Source organism: Agelaius phoeniceus, chromosome 22, assembly GCF_051311805.1.
Source record: "Agelaius phoeniceus isolate bAgePho1 chromosome 22, bAgePho1.hap1, whole genome shotgun sequence".
NCBI classification, from domain to species: Eukaryota; Metazoa; Chordata; class Aves; order Passeriformes; family Icteridae; genus Agelaius; species Agelaius phoeniceus.
Window position 1 is genome coordinate 7,212,909 of NC_135286.1, and position 27,346 is coordinate 7,240,254.

The following is a 27,346-nucleotide window of genomic DNA, read 5'->3' on the forward strand; positions in this document are numbered from 1 at the left end:
GGAGAGCCTTGGATGTGCTCAGGTCTGACACCAGCTGATGTCCCATCTGCTGCCACATATCCTGTGGAATACAGAATCGTGGAATCTGCTGAGGTGGAAAACACCCAGCGGGATCACTGAATCCAGTTCCTGGACCGGCATAGAACATCTCAACAATCCCACCCAGTGCCTGAAAGCATTGTCCAAATGTTCCTGGAGCTCTGGCAGCCTTGGGGCCATGACTGTTCTCTGGTGGTTTTCATAGCAACCAAGGAAACATGTGATGTTCCCAGCTACCTCCCTCTATGGCTTCAAACTCTTCTTCCTGCAACAAATAATCAACTCTACTTTTAATTATGATTAATATCAATCTGTCTGCAGCAGCGGTGTTGCTCTGACATCCTTCCCCAACTAGGCAAGTAGCAGCTCCCTAGTGAAGAAATAAAGTGAAATATAGGTGACCTCCAGCAGTCCCAGATCTCATAACCTGATTTCCAGGCACTGCACACTCCTGCAGCTCAGGGGAACAAACCTCACAAGAAGGGACAGTATGGGAGGAGCTTTAAGAGATGCCCCCTCATTTCCACACACAGCCAGGGCATGGCACCCACTCGCTGCACCCAAAGCACGCCTGAAAAGCAGCACACAGCAAAGCCAGGAGTGATTTTAGTGCCAACAAACACCACCACAACCAGTGTAACCTCTGTCCTACAGCACTGCATCACTTCACCCAGCAGCATCAGCACAGGACCCACTGCCACCAAACACCACTGCAGCTGTACCTGACCGCGGCTGCACCAGCTCCACTGACTTTGGCTTGACAACAGGAACCTTAATGACCTCTACCTTTTCCTCCTCCTCAGCCTCCTCTGCAATGGGCTTCATTTCAAAAGTTTCAAGGGTGTGTTTGGCTAGAAAGAGGTTTGCGGGTGTTAATGAGGGTTGGGGACCCACACAAACACGCGATGGCCACCACAGCAAGGAGTGAGGAGATCCTTCTCAGTAGCTGGGAACAGCAAGGAGGTTTGCAGGCAGCTCAGTAGTCATTTTCCAGCATAGAAGTGTGTGTCAGTGCTTTTTAGTGCTGTCAGACCCAACAGTGTATTGAATGAGAGGAGGAAAGAACACAAAAATAAGCTTTATGGGCTCCTTGCCCAGAAAAGGAGACATGGGACACATGAACAGTTCTTGAGCGTGGAACTAAGAAGGGCTCTGCCTGCAAAGTCTGGAGGGAGGCAAGTGCTGGCTGTCAAAATCAAGGAAAAACACATCCAGACAAAAAAGCTATCCAAAATCTAGCAGTTTTAATTAAATGTACTTGAGTGATCAACTTCAAATCTACCCAGGTGTCTGAAATTCCCCACCTTCTGCTTTTACAGCATCCGGCCTTCCCCACCAGGAGATGCTGATTAGTCATGATTCAAGGAATGCCCATGGAGAGGAAGTTTGCCACACTTCATGAAAACTTGATCTAGATACTAGAAAAGCAGTCATGCAGTCAAAAGCAGTAAAGCAGTCAAAAAATTCTGGCTGGTAGGAGGACACCCAAAGTATTTGCGTGTGAATTATCTCCAGCCCTAACACACCACAGGTGGTCACTATCCAAGTGATGAAGACTGCAAATATTTGTAACACTGCTGCTATGATACACTTGCGAGTATTCACACGTGCTGTTGTACCTACACACCTCTTAAGGACATTCATATTTATTAATAGTACCTATTCTAAGAGAAATATAAGCTCCACAGAGCAAAATGGGCAGCATTTCTCAAACATAAAAAAAAAAAAAAAAAAAAAAAGAAAAACAACCCAAAATGGCAAGGAGATTCTGGGATGAAGAATTTCAGAAGCTTCATGAGAAGTTTCCAGATCAAGACTTGAAAACTTAAAGTTTTCAAATCCATATATACAAAACTACCCACATTTAAAAAGAGAGTTCTCAAGTGCCAGCACATCCTAATCTTTTCCCCACCTCCCCACAAGAATTGCAGTTGAATAAGGTGCAAGGTAGAAATTCAAGGAGTCTTCCAGAGCCGGGCTGTGTCTTCTCTCACTGAGAAACTCTTCTTGCAAAGAAATGAAGAGAGAAAGCCACCCAATTTGGTGAAAATTGGAAATTGTCCAAGAACGAGCATGTAGAGGATAGGAAAGGCACTGCAGAGAGATTTAGCCACCACCACAGCTATACCTGGCTTCTCTCGGATCTGATCCGCAGGTTTTGGTTCAGGAACCTCAACCACCACCACCTCCTTCTGCTTCTCTTCCTCTATGGTTCTGAACTCAACCTTTTGAGTTGCATGTTTAGCTGAAGAAACGGGGCATATGTTAATGACTGCCTGCATGGCAAAGGCGCAGATGTCAAGGGGGCAGGAGTGTCACATTCCCAGGCTGCTCTTCTCCCAGCTCTGACATCCAGGTGTAGCACTGCAGCTGTGATTTCCCTACTCATCTGGGGTCACAATGGCATGGTCAATGGGAAAGCAGCAGCACTGGTTCCCTTGCTGCTGTGCACTGTGCCTGAGGAATTTCGCATGCCCAGACTGCAGGGAAGCTGCAATTTGGCTTTGCTGCCTTATGGAGCTTGAACCATCCCTTTCCTCCAGCTCCATAACATAAAACCCAGGCTCAGGATGGCATTGAGCCCAGAAGCAGGGACAGCCTGGCTGCTGCTGGCCATGGGGTGTTGAGCAGCCCTGGTCCCCCCAGGCTGCAGAACAAACTTGAAGGATCAAAGCAACACAGTCCCTGCTCCATCAGGCAGGTGTCCGTGGTGCACAGGGATGCTCCTCTTTCCCTGGATCCTCACAGTGCACAGGGATGCTCCTCTTTCCCTAGCTCTCAATACCCTGTGATAGAGATCATGTGGACCAAACTTAGGCACTCCCTTTTCCATGCCTCAGCTCTTCTGCTGCTATCAATTTCTTTTAAAAAATCTCAGGGATGAGCCCATCTGACTGACACACCTCAACTCCAACCTGAGCATCGCTTTAAGAGACACTGAAAAAGCTTCTATCCTGGCAAAAAATCTCCCCCTCACGTAAAACTAAGGAATTTAAGAAGTCATATGAAACAAAACAAACAGAATGGCTTAATTCCTGATTTTCTAAAGGAAAATGCTTTGAGATCAAATGAAGAAATATCTTTATAAGTAGAACTTAGCCATAAGCCTTCAGGACCTACCTAAATTCTTTTCATCAGTCAGTTCTACTGGGACCACCCTTAGTTTGCATTTTTGTATTGGGTCTGCCTGAGATGAAGTTAATTTACCCATAACAGACCTCACAGTGCTGTGATACTGAGATAAGGATAAAAACTGGGAGAGGTAATGCGCAAAAGTACTGAGCAATGTTAGAGAGCAGAATGATCGTGGGAAATTCTTGTAATTGTGGTGATGGCAAAAGGGGTGGATTGGGTGCAAATTGTCCACTTTTGTTCTGTGTTGGGGGAATTTTTCATTTGGTTGGGCAGTTTTGTTGATGCGAATGAAGGTTGTGTGATGAATCAGAATTTTCTGAGTTGAAAGGTACCCACAAGGATCACCGAGTACAACTCAGAATCAGAGAATCACAGAATACTCTGAGTTGGAAGGGATCCATGAGGATCATAGAGTCTAACTTTCATCATTAAGTGAATGGTCAATATGGAGAACAAACCCATTCCTGTGGTGTTATCAGCACCCTGCTCTAACCAACTGAGCACCAATTCAGTCTCACTACAGGCACATAATTCCTAAACATGTAAGAGGCAGGAACAAGGTCTTGTTCTACAGCGACAAGTTAAGCCTGTGTTTTTGTACAGCAGGGAATCCAGGTGTTCCTTTAGGAGTACTTCAGCATCCTGGTGACTCCAGAAGGCAGAGAGAAGACGCAGCAGGGACTGACTCACCTCCATCAAGGCTCCTGGATGCTCTCTTGCTGGCCGTGCGCTCGAACTGGGGCGCGGGTCGGTCGATCAGGGCGCTCGCCTGCCGCGTCTGCGCCTGCGTCCGGCCGCTGTAGCGGAACTTGGAGCCCAGTGCCAGGAACCTGCTCTTCGGGATGGCCTCAGTGGAAGTCAGCCTGAAAGACACACACATTTAAAAATCACACCTCCAAAGCCAGCAAGGGGCATGTGAAAAACAATTAAAATAGAAATTAAAGGAGTCTCTTGCATTCACTTGGCCAAGGAAATGCACATACTAATGATGTCTCACATCTACATGACCCAAAGATCTCTGTCTTATGGGTCTTACAAAGCAAAACTTGCTTTAAAATTTCCTGCAAAATAAGCACCTACTGTCCCTGAAACCATTTCTCTCCCATTTTTCCAAAAAGCTAAGGAACAATGTTCATTTTCAATAGTTATATTCAAGCACTAAGCTACTTAGGGTGAGGCTACTGCTCAGAAAACCCACCTGAAGAAGGTGTGATGTTCAACACATACTTTCCAGAGCTTCTTTGCTGCCCGGTAACTTGGTAGCTTGAACCCAATTGTACTTTCATACTGTTCTTGCTGTGGAAAGCATAAGTTATTTCAGTATAGCAGGAAATAATTGTGGTAGGAACCCAGTCCCCAGCCTACCACCTTGGTCTGCTGTGGCACAAACTGCTGAACTTGCCCCATAATGTGCAGCAGGACCTCAGGTCAGAGGAAAGAGAGGGCTTGGCCACTAGCCCGGGCATCCCTCAGGATGCACAGGAATTTGCAGAGCAACATGCCATGGTGGGTTTATCCCCCCTGTCATACTGCCCAGCTGTCAGCTGAGGTCAAATACTGACCTCCCTGAAAGGCTGGCTCATGGCAGTCAAAGCAGGAGAAGGAGGAAAAAGAGGAAAGAGGTGGATCCCCACTGTAGCCTCTCTCTCTGATGCAACCAGGCTGCTCCAGGGATTTCCCCACTCATGAGAGGCAGCACCAATGCATCCATTCCCTGCTTCCTGCACTTAGATGAAAAGCTAATTCTAATTTTTAATTATTTTCTTTGAATGAAAGCAGGACAAAGTGCCATTGTCTTGCCCTGTTTCCAAAAAATGAGTTAGTTCGGCCCTAATTTCATCTGTCAACCTCCCATGCTTTTCCCTGGATGCTGGGAATACCCAGGGATGCCAGGAGGTGGTGCTGGATGACACGTTGTTACATTGTCACCAGCTGGCTTGGAGCTTCAGCTGGGCTCAGACACCCCGATGACACACGTTCCTGCAGAGAAGAGCCTGACCCCGCCCCGCTCCGTTCCAGGGACACACACAGTGACGATTCCAAGGAAACAGAGGATGACAGGAGCCCAGAGGAGCCAGTCGTACCTCCCCTGGCCGAATCTTTATGAAGAAGCTGCTGCGTTTGTAGGAAATCTTCAGGACTTTGGGCCATGGGAAGCGGTTGATTCTCAGTTTATCTTTGTAAACAAGAAGGCCACTGGAACAGACTCCCAGAGTGATATCCACTCCTTCCAAGTCCTGGGAATGCAGATGAGGATTTTAGCAGTGTCAGGTTTACGAGCTTCATGTCAGCAGCTGCCTTCCAAACTATCCCTCTGGTCTTCCCATAAATTCATCTCCCCACCACCCAGACTCCAGCTCCCAGTCCCATGTCCACCCTTCCTTTTCTTTCATGCTTTTCCTGACAACCTCCTCCCTCCTCCTGATCTCTCCTGTTCTGCTGGTTGCCCAAAGGGCTCATCAAGAGCCCATCCTGCATTTCCTGGAGCACAGAGGCTCATATGGCAGGGAATATGTATTGTATTGAGTTACTCAGAGAAAAGACCTGTCTATAAGAGAAGCTTTGGAAAGTTTCCTGTGACATATAAATAATAAGAAACCACAATCACTTCTCTTGCAGGAATGCCTGAGGCTTTTCTGTTATATGTCAGTATTTCTGTACTTCCTCTCTTTCCAAAGCAGCTTCCCAAAACAGGTAAACTTGCTTCTGCAAGGGAAGGATAATCAAATTACAAAATCCACTGGTAGGTCCACACACACTGGTTCTCACCTTGGCTTGGTGAAGGTCGACTCCATACATAGACAGCTTTTTTGCATTCTCAAGAAATTCCAGATCTGCTTGGGCTGGAGTCATGGATCTGCAGAAAAAGAAAGGGATTGGTATTCTCAAAACTGTTGCTTTTAAGAGGAGACAGATCAGACTTCATGAAATCCATTAGATTTCCTTTAGCTTTTAACACAAACAAATCTGTGCCTAGATAATGAATTATGAAATCACTCTTACTGCCAAAATTTGTGCTTTGAGCAACCCAGTAACAGAGCTGCACTTTATTCCTGTGAAGCTGTAAAGGCACTAGAGAAGGAAGCAAGGAAGAGCAGTGAGGGGACAAAAGTTGATTCAGCAGAAGAAACCCAACTGAGCAAAAGGTGATAGGTCCTATTCCCCACAGACCTCCCCAAGCCCAGCTATTGTTCTCCAACCAAACACACGGACAGCTGAAACCACTCAGCAGAGATTCCAACCAGGGGACCTGATGAATGAGGGGTTTTCTGGGAACAGATGGTGCCCTGTCTGCAGGAGGGGCACAATTTAACAAAGACATCCTGATAATGGAGGCCATTATCAACGTTATTGAAGTGTCCCTGTTAATACATTTCTGGTGTATGAGGTACATTAACAGCTCTGCTGGGAGAGGATTCAGCTGCATACATTTCATTTTCTACCCTCCTTTGATGTCTTCCTTACTGAGCACTCACATATATCTTGTGTGTGATGTAAATAGAGGTTTGAGCGGAGGGAGACAGGGCAAAGTCCACTGTAAGGACAATCTTGTAGGAAAGCCCCAGGAGCAGTCACCATCTTGATATGTGCCTTGTAAATACAGTAGCAAGAGCCAGAGCACGGTTTAGCAGAGATTTCCCTGGAAATGTCCAAAGAACACTTGGGGACATAGTTTAGTGGTGGGCTTGGTAGTGTTGGGTAGTGGCTGGACGCCATGGTCTTCAAGGTCTTTTACAACCTAAACAATTCCATGATTCTATGATTTCCACTGAAAACCCTCTGAAGTTTAATGTTCACAAAATATAGACCAGAAATTAAATGGGGACGTGTTGTCTTCTCCTGCACATGCAGACAGATTAAATATAACTACATCTTATACATTAAAGTCTCCTTCTGATGAGGCCATGAATAATTCAGCACTGTGATCCACCACTTCTAGCATAGCAAATGGCCTTTGACACCAAGTCATGAAGCTTGTCAGAGGCCCAGTTCTTATTTTCCCTCATTTCCTCTCCTCTCAGTGTAAATGGAGGGGAATCAATTTAAAATATTGATTTGCAGGCTTGAGTGAGGTATTGAGTGGTCACAGCCACAGCCCACATCCACCCTTCCCAATGTGCTCCAGTTTTTTGCTCCCATCTGCCCGTCAGAAAGTCTTGTCTTTGCTCCATCTTTTCCTTTCTAGGAAGATATGCCCAAAATAGGATGAGGAAGAGGTTTACCCTTGAATCTGATACCAGGGAGAGTCTCAGGAGTTGCCCAACCCTACCTGAACCAGACACACCTGCCCAGGTCATGGCTGCAGTAGGAAACACTTACTGCAGGTTTGCAATTCCTGCATCACCTGGAATCCTTCCACTTCCTTCATTAGGAAATGAACGTTACTCACTAAATGAGGTAGAAGAATGCCCCAAACAGGCTGTAGGCTACAGTGTGTAAACGGAGAAACTAGATCAAACTACAATCCAAAATTACATAAATCCCAAAGAAATATATTAAAAAAAGGCAAAGGGCAAGGTTAAAACAAGTAAATTTTGCACTTGCACATGAATTAAACTTTCATGGCTATTCTGTGGGGGGAAAAAAAGCACTTGTTACTAAATAATTGCAAGACTTCCCATCTGCTTTCTAAAAACATAGTTTCTTCTTCATGCAGGAAAAAAAGAGTTCCTGCTTCTAGAAAGATTTTGTCCAAAGTATTAGATTTTTTGGTTAAAAGTTAATGTTCACAGAGTCATCATAAAATCACAGAATGGTCTGGATTGGAAGAGCCCTCAAAGATCATCTCATTCCACCCCCTGCCATAGGCAGGAACACCTTCCACTATCCCAGGTTGCTTCAAGCCTCATCCAACATGGCCTTGAACATTTCCAGGCATGGGACATCCAAAGGTTTTCCGTAGCTCACAGAGGTGGGGAAAACACCAGAAAATCCCATTATTTCCCTTATTTCATGTTGCTGTGCACAAACAAGTCCTCCAGCCACTGTGCCTTACCTATATGTTTTATGAAGCTCCACAACCTTTTCTTCAAGCTCTTTCGTCTGGTTTGGGGCCAGTTTGAATTCACTGATGTAATCTGGGCCATGGAGATCAGGATCATAGTCTCCCAACTCTGACTGGACAGTGTAGGAACCCAGCAGAGCTAAGGTGGCAAAGGAGCAGGGCAGCCGCCCTGTAAGGATGTCCTGTCTAAGCTGCAGACACAGGTAATACCTGAGGGCAGAAAGGAAAATGCTATTCACAGAGAACAGAGAGAAATGTATTAACTTGAGGATCAGTCTCTTTTTTTATGCCACTGATGAACATATGAAAATGCTTGTTTCCAAGTTTTACTTATTCCCAAGGTAAACAGCATGGAGGACTGGGGGATTCAAGGTCACCTCCACTCTGCAAATGGAATAAAGGACACTATGACCAGAAAATCTTGGCTTTAGGTAAAAATTTACTTTTTTATATGAACACATACATGGCAGAGTTATAAATGACACTGCTTTACACATGCACTCCAGTGGAGTGTGGGAGCATCATCACATCCACTAAAAACAAACCAAACCCCCTCCAAATGGTGAAGGTATCTGATGTCCTTCCTGAAGGAGGGAAAATCACCCAAATATGAAACATTTCTATTCCACATCCAGGAGAACATGGCAGTAGGATTCGCGGATAACTCACCTGGTGATGTCCTCTGTTAGCTGGGCAGGATCTGGTGGATAAAACTTGACATTGAAGGTAAAATCCCAGGGGCCTCCTGCAATGACAAGGGAGAGCTTGAGAAAAATAAACACACTGGGACGGCTTTGTGATGGTCAGTTGATACAAAAAACAGCTGGGAATAGCCAATCTGATCTTCAGAATTTAGCAGATGTAACACTGATTCAATACTGCTTGCTCTCACAGCTGGCAGCAGCTTAACACCTGTCTAAGTGTAAGATGTGGTTTCATTTACAGCAGGTAAGAAAAACAGAAGAAAAAAAGCAAGGCAGGGAAAATCACCTGGATTAACCACAACTTGCGGCAAAAATTAAATTAATTGCTAAGAAGCTCAATGACTGACATGTTCCTTCATTGACTGAAAAGGGATTCATGAAGATAGGTCAGGCATAGGCTATAAATTAATGAATTGGTTGGTTGACCAATTGAATGGATTGCTTTACTGCTTAAGCCAAATTTCAAAGTTCAAGGAAGGCTGTGCTAAGTCACTCCTCAGACTAATGCACTGGGATCAGGTGTTCAGACACAGCTTAAACTTAGCCCAACACAAGCATCAGCCTCTGGATGAAGACAGAAAGCACCAAGATAGGAAGAGCTTTTCAAGTCCAGACCTAATTGCTTAAATACACCTTGTTGCAAACCTTGTATACCACCATTACAGGCATTAACTGAGTCAGAATTCACATAAACACACACAGAATGGACATGATATGTGGTATGGACAGCCTAGATGACACAGCTGAAGTTACCTCTTCAACTCTCTTTTCCTTGAAAACAATCCCATTTCCCAATAGAAGCTAGTCCTGAATGATTTCCATAGTTACATCTCCCCCTGCTGTGCCCTTTAACACTAGTTCAAAATAAGAATTATTTCAGAAAGAGAACTTAACTCACTCGGAAGTTTATCCCAATCTCACATAGGGAACAGGGGAAATGGAGCATTTCTGGATTTACTTCTTATGCAATGCCATAACTGGGACTAAACACAAGGCACGTTGTTTTCATCACACACAGTTCAAAACAAGTGATCCCAAGGTGACAATGAAGGGAACAGAGGTTACCTAAACCACCACACACTGGTGTCCACACTTTTGTATGTACATGCAAAATAACCTTCAAGTAAAATCAAGTAATTTGCCATTTAACCCATCCCCAGGGGACCAGATTTCACAGCAGGGTGATATTCATTACATTCACTGGATGAATTTTATGGATGTAGCACCTCCTGCCCTTCACATGCAACCTGCTACTGATTCCAAGAGAAGATGGTAGGACCAGGAGCTTTCCCTACTCCACAGCCTTGCACTGCCCCCCTAATCTGCATTTAATGACACACTCTGTCCTCGGCCTCCCACCAAAAGGATCCAGAAACCAGTATTTTCCTTCCCAGAACTTCTAAAGCAGTCAGACTTGCTCCCAAGAGAAAACAAAAGCCTCTAAAACATATTTAATTCTGACACTGCCCTCATTTTGAACTAATTCAGTGCTAGCAGACCTTAAAACACAACTTGGGAGAGCATCTGGTATTTGAACTGATATTTTTCAAGCCATTTATCATTCCAGTGCCCCTATTTGGACCCCAAAACACCCTCAGAGTCCATAAAACCTTGTTCCACCATAAAGTTCTGCCTGAGGTCTCCCAATCTCCTTTGGGATTTCAGTGGTTCCCACTGACACCCATTTTGCTATCCTCCAGCAAGGAGCACATCCCCATTTCAGCACTGCATTGACAGTGTGGTTTTGCTTCAGGCAAACACACCTCAAGCTGTTTTGCCAAGGAAATGACATTTTTTCCTAAATCTAGATTAAGAAGATCTTAAGAAGGCCAGAAAGAATGCACAGACTGCTTGAACTTGTGCTGATCCTTGCCAGACACCCTCACTTGACCTCTCTCCATCCTTGGGCTTCCTGGATGGCTCACCAAAGCCACACATGGGGGGAGAAACCACACCACCCCCCCCCCACCCCCCCCATACACGATAAATTAAATCTACTTACCATGAACCTGCTTTTTTATTTCTTTGGCAGGATCCAGCCATGTCTGTAAGAGGATAAAAACATTCACAGTTTACCAGACATTCTAGAAACACCACAGAAAGCTGAAAATTGCTAAAAATACAGAAAAAATTTTAAAAAAAGGACAATATTTGACACAAAGGCAGCCATGGAAACTGAAGAGATGGTGCATTCTTCACTACTTTCACTCCAGGCTGTGGTCTCCGTGGGTGTATTTCCAACCATTCACCTACCTACCAGGGATTCATAAGGGAGGCAGGAGTAACAAGAGAGGAAAAAAAAAGGCAGATTATTTAGGGCTGCAAGAACAGACTAACAGGTACAGGTACAGGTACAGCCACAGCCACATCCAGCTACCAGGGGCACTTGTACAACACCCCTTTTCTCCAGAACCCCTAAAAATAGGTAAATAGGACAGACACATTAATTTTAAGCACCCTGTCTCCTTACTTACCCTATTCAGATCAAAGATCACCAAGACTTTCTATTATTAGCTATAGTTTTCAATGACCTAATTGCTGAAATACGACTAAAAACACCCAATTCCTGAGTAAGACTGGAATTTTTTACAGGAGTGTGACATAAACTTCATGTCTTTTAATATGACTCAGATTTCTAGTATTATCTCTACTACAAATTTAGAAATATATTTTTTTCCCCTCCTCTGTAATTTGGGATTTTGTGGGAAGGTGGTGCAATTTAAGCCTCAAAACACAGTTCCTGCTTTTTCCATGGTCTGAGCCCTTTGCAGGAGTCAGGGCCTGTCCTGCTGCAAGCACTGAGCTAGCAACCCTCCTGGAGAGGTTACATTTAACCACCTCTTCATTTTCGCCAGCTCCAAATAGGATTTGGATGTCCAGGTCTCCTGAGGTGAAGGAATTAACTCATTGAATCCCCCAAGCTAATCTCTCCTGACTAGAAGGACACGTAACTTCATGGCAGGGAGACATCAATACTTACATTTAATCTCCTCTTTTTATATGCCTTACTCTAACATATAAAAGTGGGGATACAAAATTCATTTGAAAGGAAGATTTGCTGTCTTTTTAGGGTCACAGCTTGGAGCACAGCATCTCCATGGCTGAGCTGGTGCCACAGCTGCCCGTTGCTGGGGTGAGCCCAGGGTGCAGCCATGCATCCCACCCTGCCTGATCCAACAGACAATGACGGGAACAGCAATTAACAGCACTTTTATCCCACTGGGTCATGAATTAGTTGGAAACAAGCCTCCTTTTCAGGGCAACGAGCTCCTTGCTGCTCCATGGTGCCCAGCTGCTCCAGCCACTGTCACAACCTCCTAATCCCACTGTCACCCACTGCTATGCCCATATGGGTAATTACTGGTCCTCCGAAAGTTTATTCCCTATATATCAAGGTGGAAAATGTCACATACAACCCTTCCCTATCCAGGAATATACACATGTATCTCCACCTGCTCTACACAGTTGCAGGTGAGGTGCAGGAGCTCATCCCTGGATCCTATTAACACCATTTCACCTGTGAATCAGTAACTCTGGGGAGGTCTTGTTGGAAGATACAGCAGGAGAGCTTCAGATTTCAAAGTTCAATGAAACATAACCAGAAAGATTAAAAAAAAAAAAAAGATGGTGCTTTCACCCATCAGAGCAAACCAAACCAGCTTACTCCACACTGGAGCTGAACAACCCATGGACAGTGGCCTCATCTGCCCCAGTTTCCAGCTCTGGGACACAGATGTGACAAAACAATCTGTTTTCAGTCCCTACAGTTAAAAAGCTGCACAACCTCTCAGCCCTTGTTGGTTTGGGGGAGAAGGTACATGCTTCTGCTTCCAGAAAAATCAGTGCCAAAAGCCTGGACAAGAAGAGCAAGTCTGAGGCTCTAGGAAACCACAGAATCATTTAGGAAAGGCCCTCTAAGATCATCAAGTCCAATCATTACTCCAGCACTGCCAAGGTTAGCATGACGCAGTATCTGCAAGTGCCACACCTATAAGCTTTTTGAACACTGCCAGGGACACTTCCTAGGGCAACCTGTGCCAAGGGCTTGACAACCCTTTCTAGGAAGGAATTTTTCCTAATATCCAAATGCAGCAGTGAGCTGCCCGCAGAAGAAGTTGAGCTGCTCTAGTTACACTCTTTTTGCTCTTAATTGGATCTACAAGTACACCTACCCCTCCCTCTGCAAGAACAAAATCTGATTAAAAAAAAAATTCCTCTGATATAAAAAATATCCAGGTTATATACATGGAAACACATTTCACATCCAAGAAAACTGGAAGACACCAGAGGCTGTAAAACAAAGTAGGAGTTCTGCCTGTCTCAGTGTTATTTTTGGTTGCTATTTTGCCACTGTATAAAACAATACAAAGTATTTAATGACAGACATCTGTCAGTCAGTAACCTGGCCAGAGGGGATTGTTGAAGGTGAAGCAGAGGAAGAGTCAGAATACGGACCAACATGACTGGTCTAAAGGACACAGCATTGGGCCCTTCATTTCAACTATCTTGCTTTTGACTTCATGAAATAGACCTCGAGTAACTGTTGAGTTAAAGGGTAACCAAGGTTTCAAAAGACACTGCTTGAGTCAAATCAAACAAAGACCTTAAACTGAAACCATGAGTAGGAGCTTTGACAGAGAGTCACATCTGTTCTCCTGCAGGGCAAAGGCTCAACTCCAAATGCTCTGGATGGCTCCAACCAAACCTTCCCAATGCTGACACCAGTGCCAGGGCAGCCTGACTCCTTCAGCTTTATAACTTAATGACATCATTTTGCAGTAAACGAATATAATGACTTTTCTCCAGGTGAAGACCCAAGTTCACTAGGACTTATTGACATAGCTTTTTGACAAAAATCTACACTCCTGTAATCATTTATTCACCATTTCTTCCTGTGTCATGACCCGCAATCCATATTTAGGGAGGACACCAAAACAAGTTTGCAGAGGAGCTTCTGCCCCACCTCCTGCCCTGGGGAGATGATGCAGAAAGAGCTGGATCCCCTCGAGACCAGCAGCTGCTTACCCGGGAGGTTGGTGTGTCCCATGTGGCCAAACCAAAGTAGTCTTCTTCCAGCAGATTGAGGTGGTCACAGACTTTTTTAAGTAGATCCTGTCCCTTGGTGTGTTTCTGCAAATAGACAAAGAAATCCTGTAGGACAGAGCTGGGTTTTGCCTGTCTTTGTTTACAGGAGAGGGGAAGAAGGGAAAAGGATCAAACCACACTGTGCACTATCAGTAAGGGGAAAAAAGGTCCTGAGTAGCTCCAAATCTTACCTTCTGACTGTTTCAGAGCAAGGATTCCCTACAGGAAAGGGCATAAAAATTCCAGAGACAACTAGACATAAAAATCCCATGGAGACAACAAGAAACACAGTGTGTCTCTCTCTTTCCACCAGCTCCATGTCTGAAAATCCCCCAAAGCTGGAGTTTCCAACAGAGCTTAATAGACACCAAGGATCTGTACAGGTTTTCCCTCCCAAGGTACATCTACCGTGTTGGTATCTCCCAGATTCAGGTGTTGATCAAGAGATGAAACTGCTGCTACAACCTATTCATTTCAGGGGCAACCTGACTTTTCTTACATTCAGAAAAAAAAACAAAGCCCATGATTTCCATGGCCTTTCCATCACCCTTCTCTGCTGATGAAAACCAGCTTCTCCCATCTACCTCATGTGCCCAAAGCTGCTCAGCACACAGCTTCCTACCTCCAGAAATACACTTTGAGCATTCCTATTTCCTCTTTTTCTCTTCCCCAAATCCTGCAGAAGTGAACTGGCCAAGGAACAAACATCCTTTTAGTCCAAAAGCATGAAGAAAAACATCCCTGAGGCATAAAACTATGGCAACCAGAAGCAGCTCATTCCATTGGCGGCTTTGCTAGAAGAAAGTGCAGTTCCAGTGACGCAAAATCAGCTTCACTAATGCCCGCAGCTCTCCTGTCAGCCATCTCTGCATGGCAACTGTTTCAAGACCCCTGCCTTGTTTTATTCCTTGGCTTTATTTCAGCCTTTCAGCTGTCAGGTCCTTTGTGCACACATTGTGACTCTATAGGTAACATAATGTATGTGTTAGCCTGGGTATTTCTCAAGGAATTGGCACTGATATAGAAATGAAAAAGCTTCCAGAGCTATCAGTCAAAAAGGATGCCTGAAAACACTAATTCTCCTTGGATAAAGGCATTTGTGCTGCTCTTTGCCTACACCTTTGCAATTCCTTCCCAATTAAATCTTAATAAACTCTCAAACCTCAAACTCTCAAAATTCTGCCAGAGCAGAATTACACTGGTACTAAAGCCAAGGGTGCTTCTCAAGTTAAAGAGTCTCACTGACACAGTGGTCCCCCTAAACCTCTGCAGCATTCATCACGACACTCTGGACCGACAGAGAGACATTTCTCACGTCCTGCTCAAGTCAGGCTCTCTCTCCCTGACTCTCCACGGCTCTCCCTCCAACAGCATCCATGACAGTATCCAAAGGCATTGCTGCAGCAAACAAAGGCACAAAGCTACAGCAAGCTGTCACTGGGACTTGGGGACGAGATTCCTTGGGGCTGCACACTGCCTCCCTGGCCAAGGGGAAGGTGATGGGGGCAGTGATGCTCTGAGCTGATCCCAGGCAGTACCAGCAGCGCCACCATTACACAAACACTCGGCACTGACCTGCTTGCCCAGGATCACCCAAGGTGATTGTTCCCATGAGGAGCCCTGTGCCCACATACCCGCTCCTGGCCCATTTACCAGCAGGACTGAGGGAAAACAAGCTGGTGGAAGTATGTTCCAATGGTAAGTACCCGATTCTTAATATTCCAGACAAGTACTTTGATACTAAAATAGGGCTTTCTGCTTGCTTTTTATTGCACTGACAGCACCACAGCCCTGTGAGAGAATACACAAAATAAAGGAATACACAGCCCTGTGAGAGAATACACAAGATAAAATAAATAAAGTATTTTGTGAATACACAAAAAAAAGCTCTCAAATGAAGAAGGTTGCAGTGCTCTAAGCCAACATAATTTTAAATTGTTTACTGGAAATATATTCAACAGCAGGCTAAACACAGTGTGTTTTTCTTTACATCCAAGCACCAGGAGCTAAGTGAACCAGCAGCCTGAGAGGTAAAGGTACCTTGGGGGACTAGAAAAGCATAAATCAATTTTATACAACCCATTTTATTCAAAGCCAAGGAGGCCAAAGTTATTTAGACAATTGCAACTTACCCCAAAAACCTAAACTCTAGCCTGGGATACAAATAAGAGAGATCATGAACAGCAAGTAATATAAAGTTTGGGTTTGTTCTTTTTTTAAACTTCCCCCCACCTTTATAAAGTAAGGCACCCTGGAATTGTAGAACAATAAAATAAAGATTCCTAGTACCCAGAGGTTTTTACCACACACTAAATAAGCTGTTATAGCTTACAGCAGGCTTGTTCTGCAGTAAAACCTGTCATGTAATTCCCTAGTAGCACATTAGGCTCCTATTAAATTGTGTTTGTGGTGATTTTTCAAGAGAAGCAGAAGGGAGAGGGACGAAAGGAGACGCAGAACCAAACCCCTAAAGTACTTACATCCACAGAACACTCAAAAATGGTGTCATCCAGCAAGACAACTTTGCAGTACATGTTTCTGTGTCTTTTCACTACTTTTTGGGCAGCTTTCAAATCCTTGTCTGCTTTAGTCTCCAGAGACTCTGGCTTCAGTTCTGGCTTGGCACCCTCTTCCTTTGCTTCTCCTTCTTCCCTTTCCTCGAGGTCTCTTCCCAAAGGCTCCTGGTCGTCCCTCCTCTCTTCCTGAGCAGGCTGAAACCCCCAGTTTAGAGGTGTCAAACAAAGAAACAAACAAAGCATCACATGGAACAACAACTACAGGGCTAGGATCTCAGTCAGAATTCATTATCCCACTTCAACCTGTAACCTAGGATCGGGAGCAGTAACTGGGGTGACCAAGGGAATGGTATTAATTTTTAAAACTCTTCCAAGTACTTTTCAAGTTTTCATTTTGTAAATTATGTAATAAAAAAGAAGTAAAGGTTGATTAGAGAAATCAGGGCAGATTACATCATGCATTCACAGTGTTAGTGACAGCACCTTCTGGACTGGGAAGGTTTTTTCTCTCCCAGGCAGGACCCCCAGTGCTCCCACTGGCATAGCTGTTGTTCCAGTGCACTGGCCCTTAGCATGGCAAGGGGGAATTGTTTTAAACTGACAGAGGCTAGATGGGATATTGGGAAGAAGTTCTTCCCATGAGGGTGGTGAGGCCCTGCCACAGGTTTCCCAGAGCACATGTGGCTGCCTCTGGATCCCTGGAAGTGTCCAAGGCCAGGCTGGACAGGGCTTGGAGCACCATGAGATAGTGGAAGGTGTCCCTCCCAATGGCAGGGGGTGAGATGACATGGCCTTTAAGGTCCCTTCCAACCCAAACCATTGTGGGATTTTATGGTAGCAGTGGCATTAAAAGGAGGGTCAGGGCTGAGGCTTCATGGCCATTGGAGCTGACCAAGCAGCTCTCTGCCACCAAAAAGGGAAGGCAGCCTCCACACCACCATCCCTTTTGCCTAGGGAAGCACTTTGCAAGCCAGTTTAATCCACTCAAATAGCAGAAAGAGATGCAGTTTGGGGACAGGAGGAGGAAGGAAGCTGTTTGTTTTTTTTTCCTCTGCTACTTCAGCAGGTTAAATGAGTTCCATGTCCAAACCCAATGGAGTGGCAGGCTGTGACGATGCTGGAAGGGGCTGAATGCAGCAGGAGCAAAGAGCTGCAGCAGAGGAAGAGCAAAACCTTGTCTGTTCAGCCCATCACATCTCATGAAATCACACCCAGGCGCAAGTGCAGAGAGGTATTTAAAAACTAAATAATGTCCACAAGCTGCTGACTTCTGTTCCAGCAGAACTGGGACAATTGGGAGCAGGGAATCAGTCAAAGCTCCTAATGCCTGTCGGTCAGCATCTATCAAACTGCAGCACCTCGCAAATGCTTTCACAGCAGAAATATCTGCCGAGTGTCACAGTTCAGAAAGGCACTGACAGTGATCTAAAATAAGAACTAAAAAAGACACAAACGTGTCGTCTAAAATGAATGACCCATGAAGAAAGGCTGGGGTGCAAATTCACATGGGCTCAGGACCAGCAAATCAGAGATAAACAGAGAAAGAAATCATGCATTAAAAAAAAAACCAGAATGGTTTGGGTTGGAAGGGATCTTAAAGCCCATCTCACCTTCCACTAGACCATGCTGCTCCAAGATCCATGCAGCCTGGCCTTAAACACTTCCAAGAACAAGTTCTTCTTGAAAATACAGTTTCTGGACTGAAATTGCCTGAAGATCTCCACCTCTTCCCCATCCTGCTAATCCCAACCCTCAGAGGAATAAAACATGAGCAGAGATCATCCCATGGTCTTCACAGGCTCAGAAATTTGGGAAAAGAAATGAAAAGCTGTTTGTTACCTACTACCCTCTCTAAAACACTGTAATTTTAAGGAGGTGGATTTACAATTATTGCCTACTGGCAATGCTTGAATTTATAAAGTATTGCTCCAAAACTGAGCATTTGTGGGTATCTGGAGCCACTGTGAACTTAAGGCAGTGGGTAAGAAATCCAGATTTCACCCTGTCTGGCTCCGGCAATACACACAGGTTGGCTGGGATGTAAGAAATTCCCAGCTGAGGATAAGGAATACCCACCTTTTTCCACTTCAGCCTCAAGTAATAGTAGAGCTACCCAAGAAGAAGAGAGGGCACCCAGCACCTCCAAATCAAAAACCAGCCACAGCTCAGTGAATGTTCCCTGGGGGTGTCTCTGCCTCAATTTCTGCTTTAGATTTTTAAACTTTAAATTTTGCATGAAAAATGACACTGACTGGAAAGAGCAGACATCAGACATGTCCCAGGAGCTGGGTTCGGTGCATGTGCCATGCAGAAATCCCTGTTGACATGATGCATAAGCAGAAAATATTTATATTTGGCAGGCTCAGCACTAGCCCGGACCAAGCAGATGACCAAGTCCTAAAATGCCATGCTTGGGCTCCTTGAAGTTGAAGAAACCCGTTCCCAAATCCAAATACTCTTGCAACGTCCACCTTGGGCCACTGACCTGCCTTGATCCTGCTCACACCAAGGATATCCTGACGATCAACCCTGGTTTGTGAACCCTCTGTGTTCTGATGTGACATCCTAAGCCTCAGCAGAGCAATGATTCAGCACAGAGCATTTTAAATTATGCTGTGGAGCATGACCCTAATTCCCAGAACAGGTACTTTGCAGGTCTGATGCAGGGATGCAAGAGTGGGAAGTACACAATTAAACACAGGGAGCTAACAAGAGCCTTTTTGGCATCCCATTACCTTTTCTGGTGAAGCTCACCAGCCTGGGATATGAAGTTGTTATAGTTCTGGCTACAAAGACACATTTTAAAGCAGCAGGGAGCATGTCCCATGGAATGGGCTGTTTTACCTGTGTTTCTGCACTGCTCAAGGAATGGAGATCCAGTGATGGGTCAGTTTTGAGCTCGGGCTCAGGAGCTGCAATCGGGGCTTTCACCAAGATACCTTCATCAGGGCTCGCTCCTAATCCTGCATCTTTCTGGTCACCTCCTGCCTCTTTAGGAGCATCAGTGTCTTTGTCCTCTTCGGATACCTGAGACTTGGGCCTCCTGAGGAAGGAGGAAAAAAGGCGGGAGAGACCTCGGCCCTCAGAGGCGCGACGTTCTTTCTTGCCCTGCTCCTCGTGCGTGGGGGTATCTCCGTTGGAGGCCTTCTGCCTCTGGGACTGCCTCTCTGGTGTTGGCTGAGCCCCTTCCTCCAGGGAAGCCTCTTGCTTCTGTGCTTCAGCAGCTCCTTCCTCCTCCTTGGCTTGCTGCTGCTCTGAGTTGTCAGCGTCAGCTGCTGGGCTCTTTTCTGTCGTCATGATGATGCTGTGTGAGAGGAGCAAAAGGGCTCAATCAAGAGGTTTCCACTACCCATGTTTGACTGAGCTATTCAAACCAACCACGAGCACAGACATGCCATGTCCACCAGCCCCAACAGCCTGTCACAGAACCAGAGTGGAAGGGACCCACAGGGATCATCTAGTCCAACTCTGAATCGAATGGCCTGTAAGGGGATGAAACCCTGGCTGACTCCAGCCTACTAAGTCAGCAAAAGCAAAGTCATTCCTTTTGCTACAGTTTGCTTTGAAGACAGTCTTTAAGATTCCTTCCAACCTAAACCATTCTAGGATTCTATGATCTAAAACACACCAAGCCACACTGCTGGGAACACGACCCATCAGTGTTGAGCAATTACACTGTTCTGTACCAGACGAATCGAGTGGAGCCCAGCAGACTTTGGGATTCATAGGATATTTGTACTGCACACTGGAAAAATGTCAAATGAAAAGGTTTCCAAACAACAGCTATAATGGAGAGCAGATTTCCTCAGAGCTTGTGCTATTAAGCTGATGCAATGTTTATTTCAACTTTAGCCTGTTTAGGCTGTTGACACAAAAAGATGGAAATCACATGAGAAGAATATCTATTTAAGGTATAAAGAGGACCCAAAATAATCATGCTTTAGAGGGGATAGAACTAATCTTTGCGCACCGCATCACGTGTGTCTGTGGCAATAAATTGTTGCTGCTTTCACTGAGCAAATAGCATATAATCCAATATGCCTCAATCCCCCAGCCCGAGCCTCAGTGTATAAATATTTGCTCAAAATACACACTTAAAATTAAGAAACATTTCAAGATGTCATCCTCCTATGCATTACTGCATTCATCAACTTCAATTTAACTCATCCTGACTGCTACAAGAACCAGAGTGCTTGAAGGAGAAAAGCCCTTCCAGCTCTTCAAAGGACTTTCCCCTTGCATTTAATGCAAACATTTCATATTATTTCTAACACCATGGTAAAATCAGCACAGCATCACAGACCTTCCCTGAATTTGCTTCTGCAGCAACACAAATTTCCTGAGGTTCAGGATTTGGTCTGGGGTTTTTTCACTTGGACTCAGCTCCAACAGCCAGTCTTGGGGATGAGCCACAGGGCTCATTTTAGCATGGTCTCCCGCAGAAGCATTAGACAGAACTACTCTCCACTCACAATCTCCCCTCTGTGAGCTGCTCTGGGTATTTCCAAACCCAGTGGAGTGGCAGAGGCCACTGAAACAGCAGCTTCCAACCTGCACTGAAGAAACTGCTACAAGGCAGAGAGGGTGCCTGAACCCAGATGTGCCCAGATGTGTTTGCGATCACTTTGCAGATGGCAGCATATGTGTGACTTGTCCCTACAGCTCTTACTTCTGCTCCCTTTCCTCCTGCAATCCCTTGCCATAGATGCTGCAGGCCCTGTTAGCAACCCCTGGATCCTACTGCAGAGAACCCCAGCCACCACGTAGCCAACTTCTGCTCTCGTCAGCTCTCTAAGAACTCCTGGAGATGCCACAAGGCAGTGAAGAGGCCAGGGACCCATCTGTTCAGCCAAACACCCATAACCCCAAATCCACTATGCCAACACCAAGGGCAAAGCTCCCAATGCCCCAGCACACACAGAATGAAAGGCATGTTCTGCAAGCCTGTCCCATCACAATCACACACCAGCAGCCAGCTCCCTCAGGCACCAGCTGTTGCAGCAGCCTGCTTTGTTGTTGCTTCCCACTGTGTTTGTTTTGAATAAATACATTTGTACAAATCGTTATCAAAACGCACAACATTGGATGAGCTGCTCTTCAAACCAAAAAGGCAGAACCAAAGCTTTAGAGATGATGTCGGTGGGGAGGGCACAGCTGAGCAGCAGCTCTTACCGGCTGCAGGAAGCCCCAGGGACAGTCCACAAAGGAACATTTCCTCTGGATGTACTTTTCTGTCTTTAAACACCAACAACTTGGAACAAGATTTGTTGACTTGCTTACATTTCAAAGCCGCAGTCATGGACCTTTCCTGGTGCAGGAAGGTGGGTCTGGCTGGCAATGAGCAAACATCTCCTTGTCTTTCCTCCCTCCCCCGAGAACCACGCTGCAGCTCAGCCAGATCCCCTCGGCAGGGCTGGGCATGCAGAGAAGGAGCCCTATTTTTCTCAATAAACACTTCATAGCAGCCAGCACCAATAATTCACTGGGTACAGCAAACACCTTGCTGCAAGACCCGAGTGCACTGCTCCAATGTGTGGACTCCTGGCCAGCTCCCTCCCTTGGAAGTTTTATGCTCAGAAATTATTTCCCCTACATTCATTATCAAAAGCAGAGATTTGTAAGTAAATAACACAACTGAGAGTTTGTCCATGGCAAGAGGGTGGAAGAAGATGGTCTTTAGACCTTCCAACCTAAGCCAGTCTGTGATTTTGTGATTATACACAGAAGAAAAGGGCCTTTCCTGCAAGGAGTCAGGTGCCAAATAGTGTTTTGTTTCTAACCCAGGCCACAGCAGAGCAGACACAAAGAGCGAGGTTCCCGCTCCACTGCTCTTCAACCCATCCCTTGGAGAAAGCACTGCCCACAGCCAAACCACAAGCAGGTTTTTATTTAAATTAAATTTTCTTCCCTTGCTATTCCGTAAGGCGATTCTGCTGAGCCAGCAGGTGCCTCAGGAGCTCCCTGGATGCTGGAGGAAGATGCTCTGCTATTGTATGAGCACTCAAGCAGTGCTGTTAACCTTCTGCTCTGAACTGCCACATTGTTGTAAATACTTCATTTGGAGGGGCTTTCTTAGGTAGAGGCTGAAGGTTTGATGTCAGACAGCCTGTAAAAGGCAGGCTCTTCACAAGTCTGGCATGGAGAAGGTGTTAAACACTACGGAAATAAGCAAACTACAACAAAACTCAGGTATGATCCCAGAGAGAGATTTCAGAGTAATAATCTAATCAGAAAAGAGTACAAGTATGTATTTATATCTAAGGATTTTTAATCTGAAGAACATCCTCCAGATAAGGCGGCTTTGGCAACTGGAAGCAACCTGAAGAGAAAGATGTTAAATACTTCCACAGCAGAAAACAGGCTGAGTACACCTGCACCATGTGGTGACTTCCCACCCGCAACATCCCACCTCATCTGGACTGGAGCAGCCCCCAGGGGTGGACCTGGACCTCCTCAAGAATGTCAGTGCTTTGGTGATGAAGAGGGAGCTCCACAGATCTTCTCTCAAAAGGCATCAGAAACTCTGAACACCAAATGTCAAAGCAAAACAGTGCAGGGGCACCTCCTGAACCTGCTCTACCTGCAAAGACTCTACAGCCCCCTGATACTGGAGCCCCCCAACCTCAGTGCTTATCCTTCTTTCTGGCCAAGGGCACAGCTGTAGGAACACACAATATCTCCCTGGGCTTGGTGTAATTTGTACATACTCATCCCTCTTTCCTGCATTGAAATCCTTGAAACAAAACAAGACTTAAAAGGTGCGCAAGTGCTCACTGCTCACTGTGCTCCCAACATACATGGTTCAATGATAAAATCGTGGAATGCTTTGGGTTAAAGGGACCTTAAACTCATCTCATTCCAACCCCTTGGCACTGGCAGGGACACCTTTGACTAGACCAGGTCGCTTCAAGCCCTGTCCTCCCTGCACTAATTATCTAGTGAGCAGATGATGGTCAAATTCAGTTTCATCCCCACATGGCTCCATGGGTTCTGCTCTTGCAGACATCAGAAGACAAGCCCAATCTAAGCCAAACCATCCTCATTTTCCATGCTGCACAGACACACAGAGACTTATCTAAAAGATTTTAGAGTAGCTCAACACACTGCAACAGCTCCCTGTTGAGAAAGCCTTCAGTCCTCAAGAGAACGCTAAATCCCTCACTTACGGTGTCTGTGCTCTGGAAGGTTCTCATTAAGTGGTGACACCTGAGTTTCCTGGAAATGACAGTGCTGCTCATTTGGGCTGTTCCATGATGAGTTACAGAGGCTCAATAAAACAGGCAAGTTTAGATATGTCTGTCACCCTCTCCTACCTGTCAGCCTACTTCAGTCTCTTATTTAGGCACCCAGTAAGTTTAGTGATAGTAAACTGAACCTATGCTGAAGGAAGGAAGGGTTAAATAGAAAGCAGGAAGAAATTCCTGCCTGTGAGGGTGGTGAGGCCCTGGCACAGGCTGGTCAGAGAAGCTGTGGCTGCCTCTGGATCCCTGGAAGTGTCCAAGGCCAGGTTGGATGGGGCTTGGGGACAGTGGAAGGTGCTCCTGCCCATGGCAGGGGGTGGGATGACATGGGCTTTAAGGTTCCTTCCACCTCAAACCAGCCTGTGATGCTGTGAAAAATCTAACTTATCCTTGTTTCCAAGCCTGGAAAAATGATTTATGGCTTATGTCATAACTTACTTAATTCCCATTGGCTTAGTTTTTCAGAGAAAGAAGAAAAAGGACTGTCCATGGGAAAGGTTCAGTTCTTGGAAACACAAACTGTCTTGCAGAGATGCCTAACACCAGATAACGGGTGGGACAAACTGTCTTGACTTTCCTACGCAAAAATATGTGCCTTCACTGAACACTGCTGCTCCAGCAAGAGCTGGAGATAATGATAAGACAGAAATTTCTGCTAAAAATAGGCAAAAATCAAATAGTTTCAGCAACAGTGTGGTGGGTTTTTTTAAAATGCGCTCCTTCCCATGTCATAATGTGTGTGAAAAGCACATAATTCACCAGGGAAACTACACAGAATGCTGCTTGAAATAGAGAGCACAGCCTGAAAATTCCGTTTTGTCAAGACCTGGTGCACGTGCAACAAAGCTGTGGGTGGGAGAGGAGGAAACTGCAGCTGCCACCAGCACGACTCACTCCACCTGTGTGTGTTATGCATCCTACATGTGATTTTTACTACAGTAAAGAAAACATTGGATAGAGCTTGAAGCAACCTCATCTAGTGGAAGGTGTGGAATGTGATGGACTTTAAGGTCTCTACCAACTCAAACCAGTCTGGGATACTATGACCATAGCAGAGAGCTGTTTGCTTGGGGATTTCAAACAAGGTAAGAAATTCAAATGCAATAAAATAAGCGTCTCAAGAGAAATTCAAACAACTTTAAAATAATCTAAAGACTCAGAACCTTTCAGAATTTATTTAATACATTTCATTAGAGGAATAATTGGTGCTGACATTTTATAAACCCTCTTACAATTAACATGCCTCGTCTTTCTGTGCTGATACTTTGGATCATGAACATAAAGGATGCTGTTGCTCAGCCTGACCTGGAGGGTAACAGGAGACTTCAGGAGCCTCATTGAATGGGGGAAAAATAAACCACCCAACACAACACAGATGGCACATTACAGCTGCCTGGATTTAATTCTCACCAGACCAGCCCTGGTAATCTACAGTATGTCAGCAGCACCGTGCCCCTCTCCCATCTCCTGCTATCGTACAGCTTTCCTATTTAAATGAGGGCAAAAATAGTAGCTCACCATCTGCTGAAAGCAAATCATTTATGTCAAATTGAAGACTGGGCTTATAAAATGACCTGACTAAATGGAGCAGTAAGTGCATTACAACCAAAGGGAGCTGAGAGCTCCTCCTCCGTATCCTCAAAAATCCTCCTGGATGGTACAGAATTCCTTACATGGAAATTCATGGGCTTTGCTCATTGGTGAAGTGCTGAAATTTAAATGAAAACATGTACTTGTCACTGGGGCCTTGTCTACGGCAATGGGTTTGGAAAGGCTGCCCGTGTGGAACCTGTCTGGAAAACTCACTTGGAGCAGTTGGACCCAGAACAGAGACATGGAGAAGGCACGTGCACCAGACTGCCAGCAAAATCAAGCTGCTCATAGACCCTCCCTCCACCCATTGCAACGCACTAGCTGGCTAAGAAGACTAACAAAAGCATCAGTAAAATACAAGTGCTGTTTCCTACTCAGTAGCAAGCAGTAACTCTTGGCCCTCCCTTCCCCTCTGCAGCAGAGGCCAGAGCAGAAACAACATGGTTTGGTCTCAAACACACAGTGCCTGACAGGGCTGCTTCTTCAGAAACAAGTCTCCAAACCCTCCTGGAGGACACAGCAGCTCAGCCTGGCAGGCAGCAGTCACTCCAAAACCATCCTTTGCTGAAAAAGCCAGTATCTCCCCGACCTGGCGGAGAGAGGGAAGGATCCATCCAAGCCCATCCCCACCCTATGAGCAGCTCAGCCCCTGTGTGGTGCAGATAACATCCTGGGGCTGCTCCCTCCACCAGCCTCCCATGGAAACAGGGAGCACAGGCACCCAGCAGGCGCCAGAAATCTGTGCAAAGAAAAGCAGCAGGACGGTGCTTACAAAAGCACCATGAGCAAGCCACTCCATCACAGGGAGGCAAGGACAGGCTCCGTCCCAGCAGGTCACTCTGTCACAGCCACTCCTGACTCTGCACCGAAGGAATACCCGCGGTGGCGATGACAGCACAGCAGAGATGACAATGCCACTGCTGCGAGTGACGATCGCTCTCCCCGCAGCAGCATTCCATCTTGTTAAAGCAACAGTTCAACAGAAATAAGCAATAGCCCTCCATCAGCTGAACAGGAGGATTTTTTCCATGAATTATTCATAAGGTGGTTTTTTTCCCGACTGAACACAGATGTGTTTACTTACACTGTGCCTCATTTACACTCAAGGTTTAACATAACAAGGCTCATATTCTTTCCTTAGTTTCCCAAGAACGTGAGTAAAGCACTTTTTTGCTTTTGTTGCTCTCTCTTTGGTTGCTTCCAAACCAAAGCTATAATTAGAAGCCCCAAGGGCCCTGCACACTCCTTTGATAAAGAGCTGCTTACCAGATAAATACAACCCTTGCACACAGATACACACACACAAACAAACACAGAGGCACCTGCCAGGATGAACCATGGCTGCACCAAGAGCCAGAAGGATGTTTGATGCTAAAACCTCTTAACAGGCTCCATCACTGACTGTCCCAGTTCACACACCTGGGCTGTTCCTCCCCTGCGTGCCAGGGACATTGCACTTAAGCGCTTCATTTGTTACTTCACGGGTGAATGCAATTTGCATTCACCCAAATGCCTCAAATTATCTGCGGCACCCTGGTACAACACCCCAAATTCATTAAAAATAACCATGATCATGCAGTTATTCAGATGCTATTAGCACACATGAAATGCACAATATTTGAACTATCTGAGGGAACCACTTACAGGAAGGGCTGGGAGAACAAGCACTAGGCTTGTTCTCTGCCGAGCCCTCATGAAAGCTGGCTGAAAAAGCTGGATGAAAACATCCTCAACCCCAGCTTTCAGCTGGGCTTACTGCTTCAAAATTGCCATCAAATATCACAGAATCCTAGAATGGTTTGGGAGGGAAGGGACCCAAAAGCCTATCTTGTTACTCCCCCTGCCATGGGCAGAGACGGCTTCCACTACCCCAGAATGCTCCAAGCCCCATCCAGCCTGGCCTTGGAAATTTTCCAGGGATCCAGGGGCAGCCACAGCTTCTCTGGGCATCCCCATGCTCCCAGCAAAGAATTTCTCCCCACTATCCCACCTAGTCCTGCCCTGAGGTCACTCCTCTTTATTCTCTCA

The 27,346-nt window shown here is 45.7% G+C and overlaps 1 protein-coding gene across 38 annotated transcripts in view; it reads right to left on the minus strand.

Annotated features, from left to right (window-relative positions):
- EPB41 (erythrocyte membrane protein band 4.1) overlaps positions 1-27,346 on the minus strand; it is a 95,481-nt gene that overhangs the window by 31,809 nt on the left and 36,326 nt on the right. For 23 of the 38 annotated variants that reach the window (XM_077189484.1, XM_077189474.1, XM_077189485.1 and 20 more), the window contains 12 exons: positions 19,329-19,788; positions 16,449-16,679; positions 13,909-14,013; positions 10,886-10,928; positions 8,849-8,924; positions 8,171-8,389; positions 5,944-6,031; positions 5,259-5,411; positions 4,373-4,470; positions 3,865-4,037; positions 2,168-2,284; positions 762-890 (listed from right to left, as the gene is read on the minus strand). In XM_077189484.1, coding sequence (XP_077045599.1) covers positions 762-890; positions 2,168-2,284; positions 3,865-4,037; positions 4,373-4,470; positions 5,259-5,411; positions 5,944-6,031; positions 8,171-8,389; positions 8,849-8,924; positions 10,886-10,928; positions 13,909-14,013; positions 16,449-16,679; positions 19,329-19,781 — 1,885 coding nt within the window. In that variant the 5' untranslated portion in view covers positions 19,782-19,788. Of the gene's footprint in view, positions 1-761; positions 891-2,167; positions 2,285-3,864; positions 4,038-4,372; positions 4,471-5,258; positions 5,412-5,943; positions 6,032-8,170; positions 8,390-8,848; positions 8,925-10,885; positions 10,929-13,908; positions 14,014-16,448; positions 16,680-19,328; positions 19,789-27,346 lie in introns of those variants that run through there. The other 15 variants (XM_077189504.1, XM_077189503.1, XM_077189502.1 and 12 more) reach the window with 4 other exon arrangements.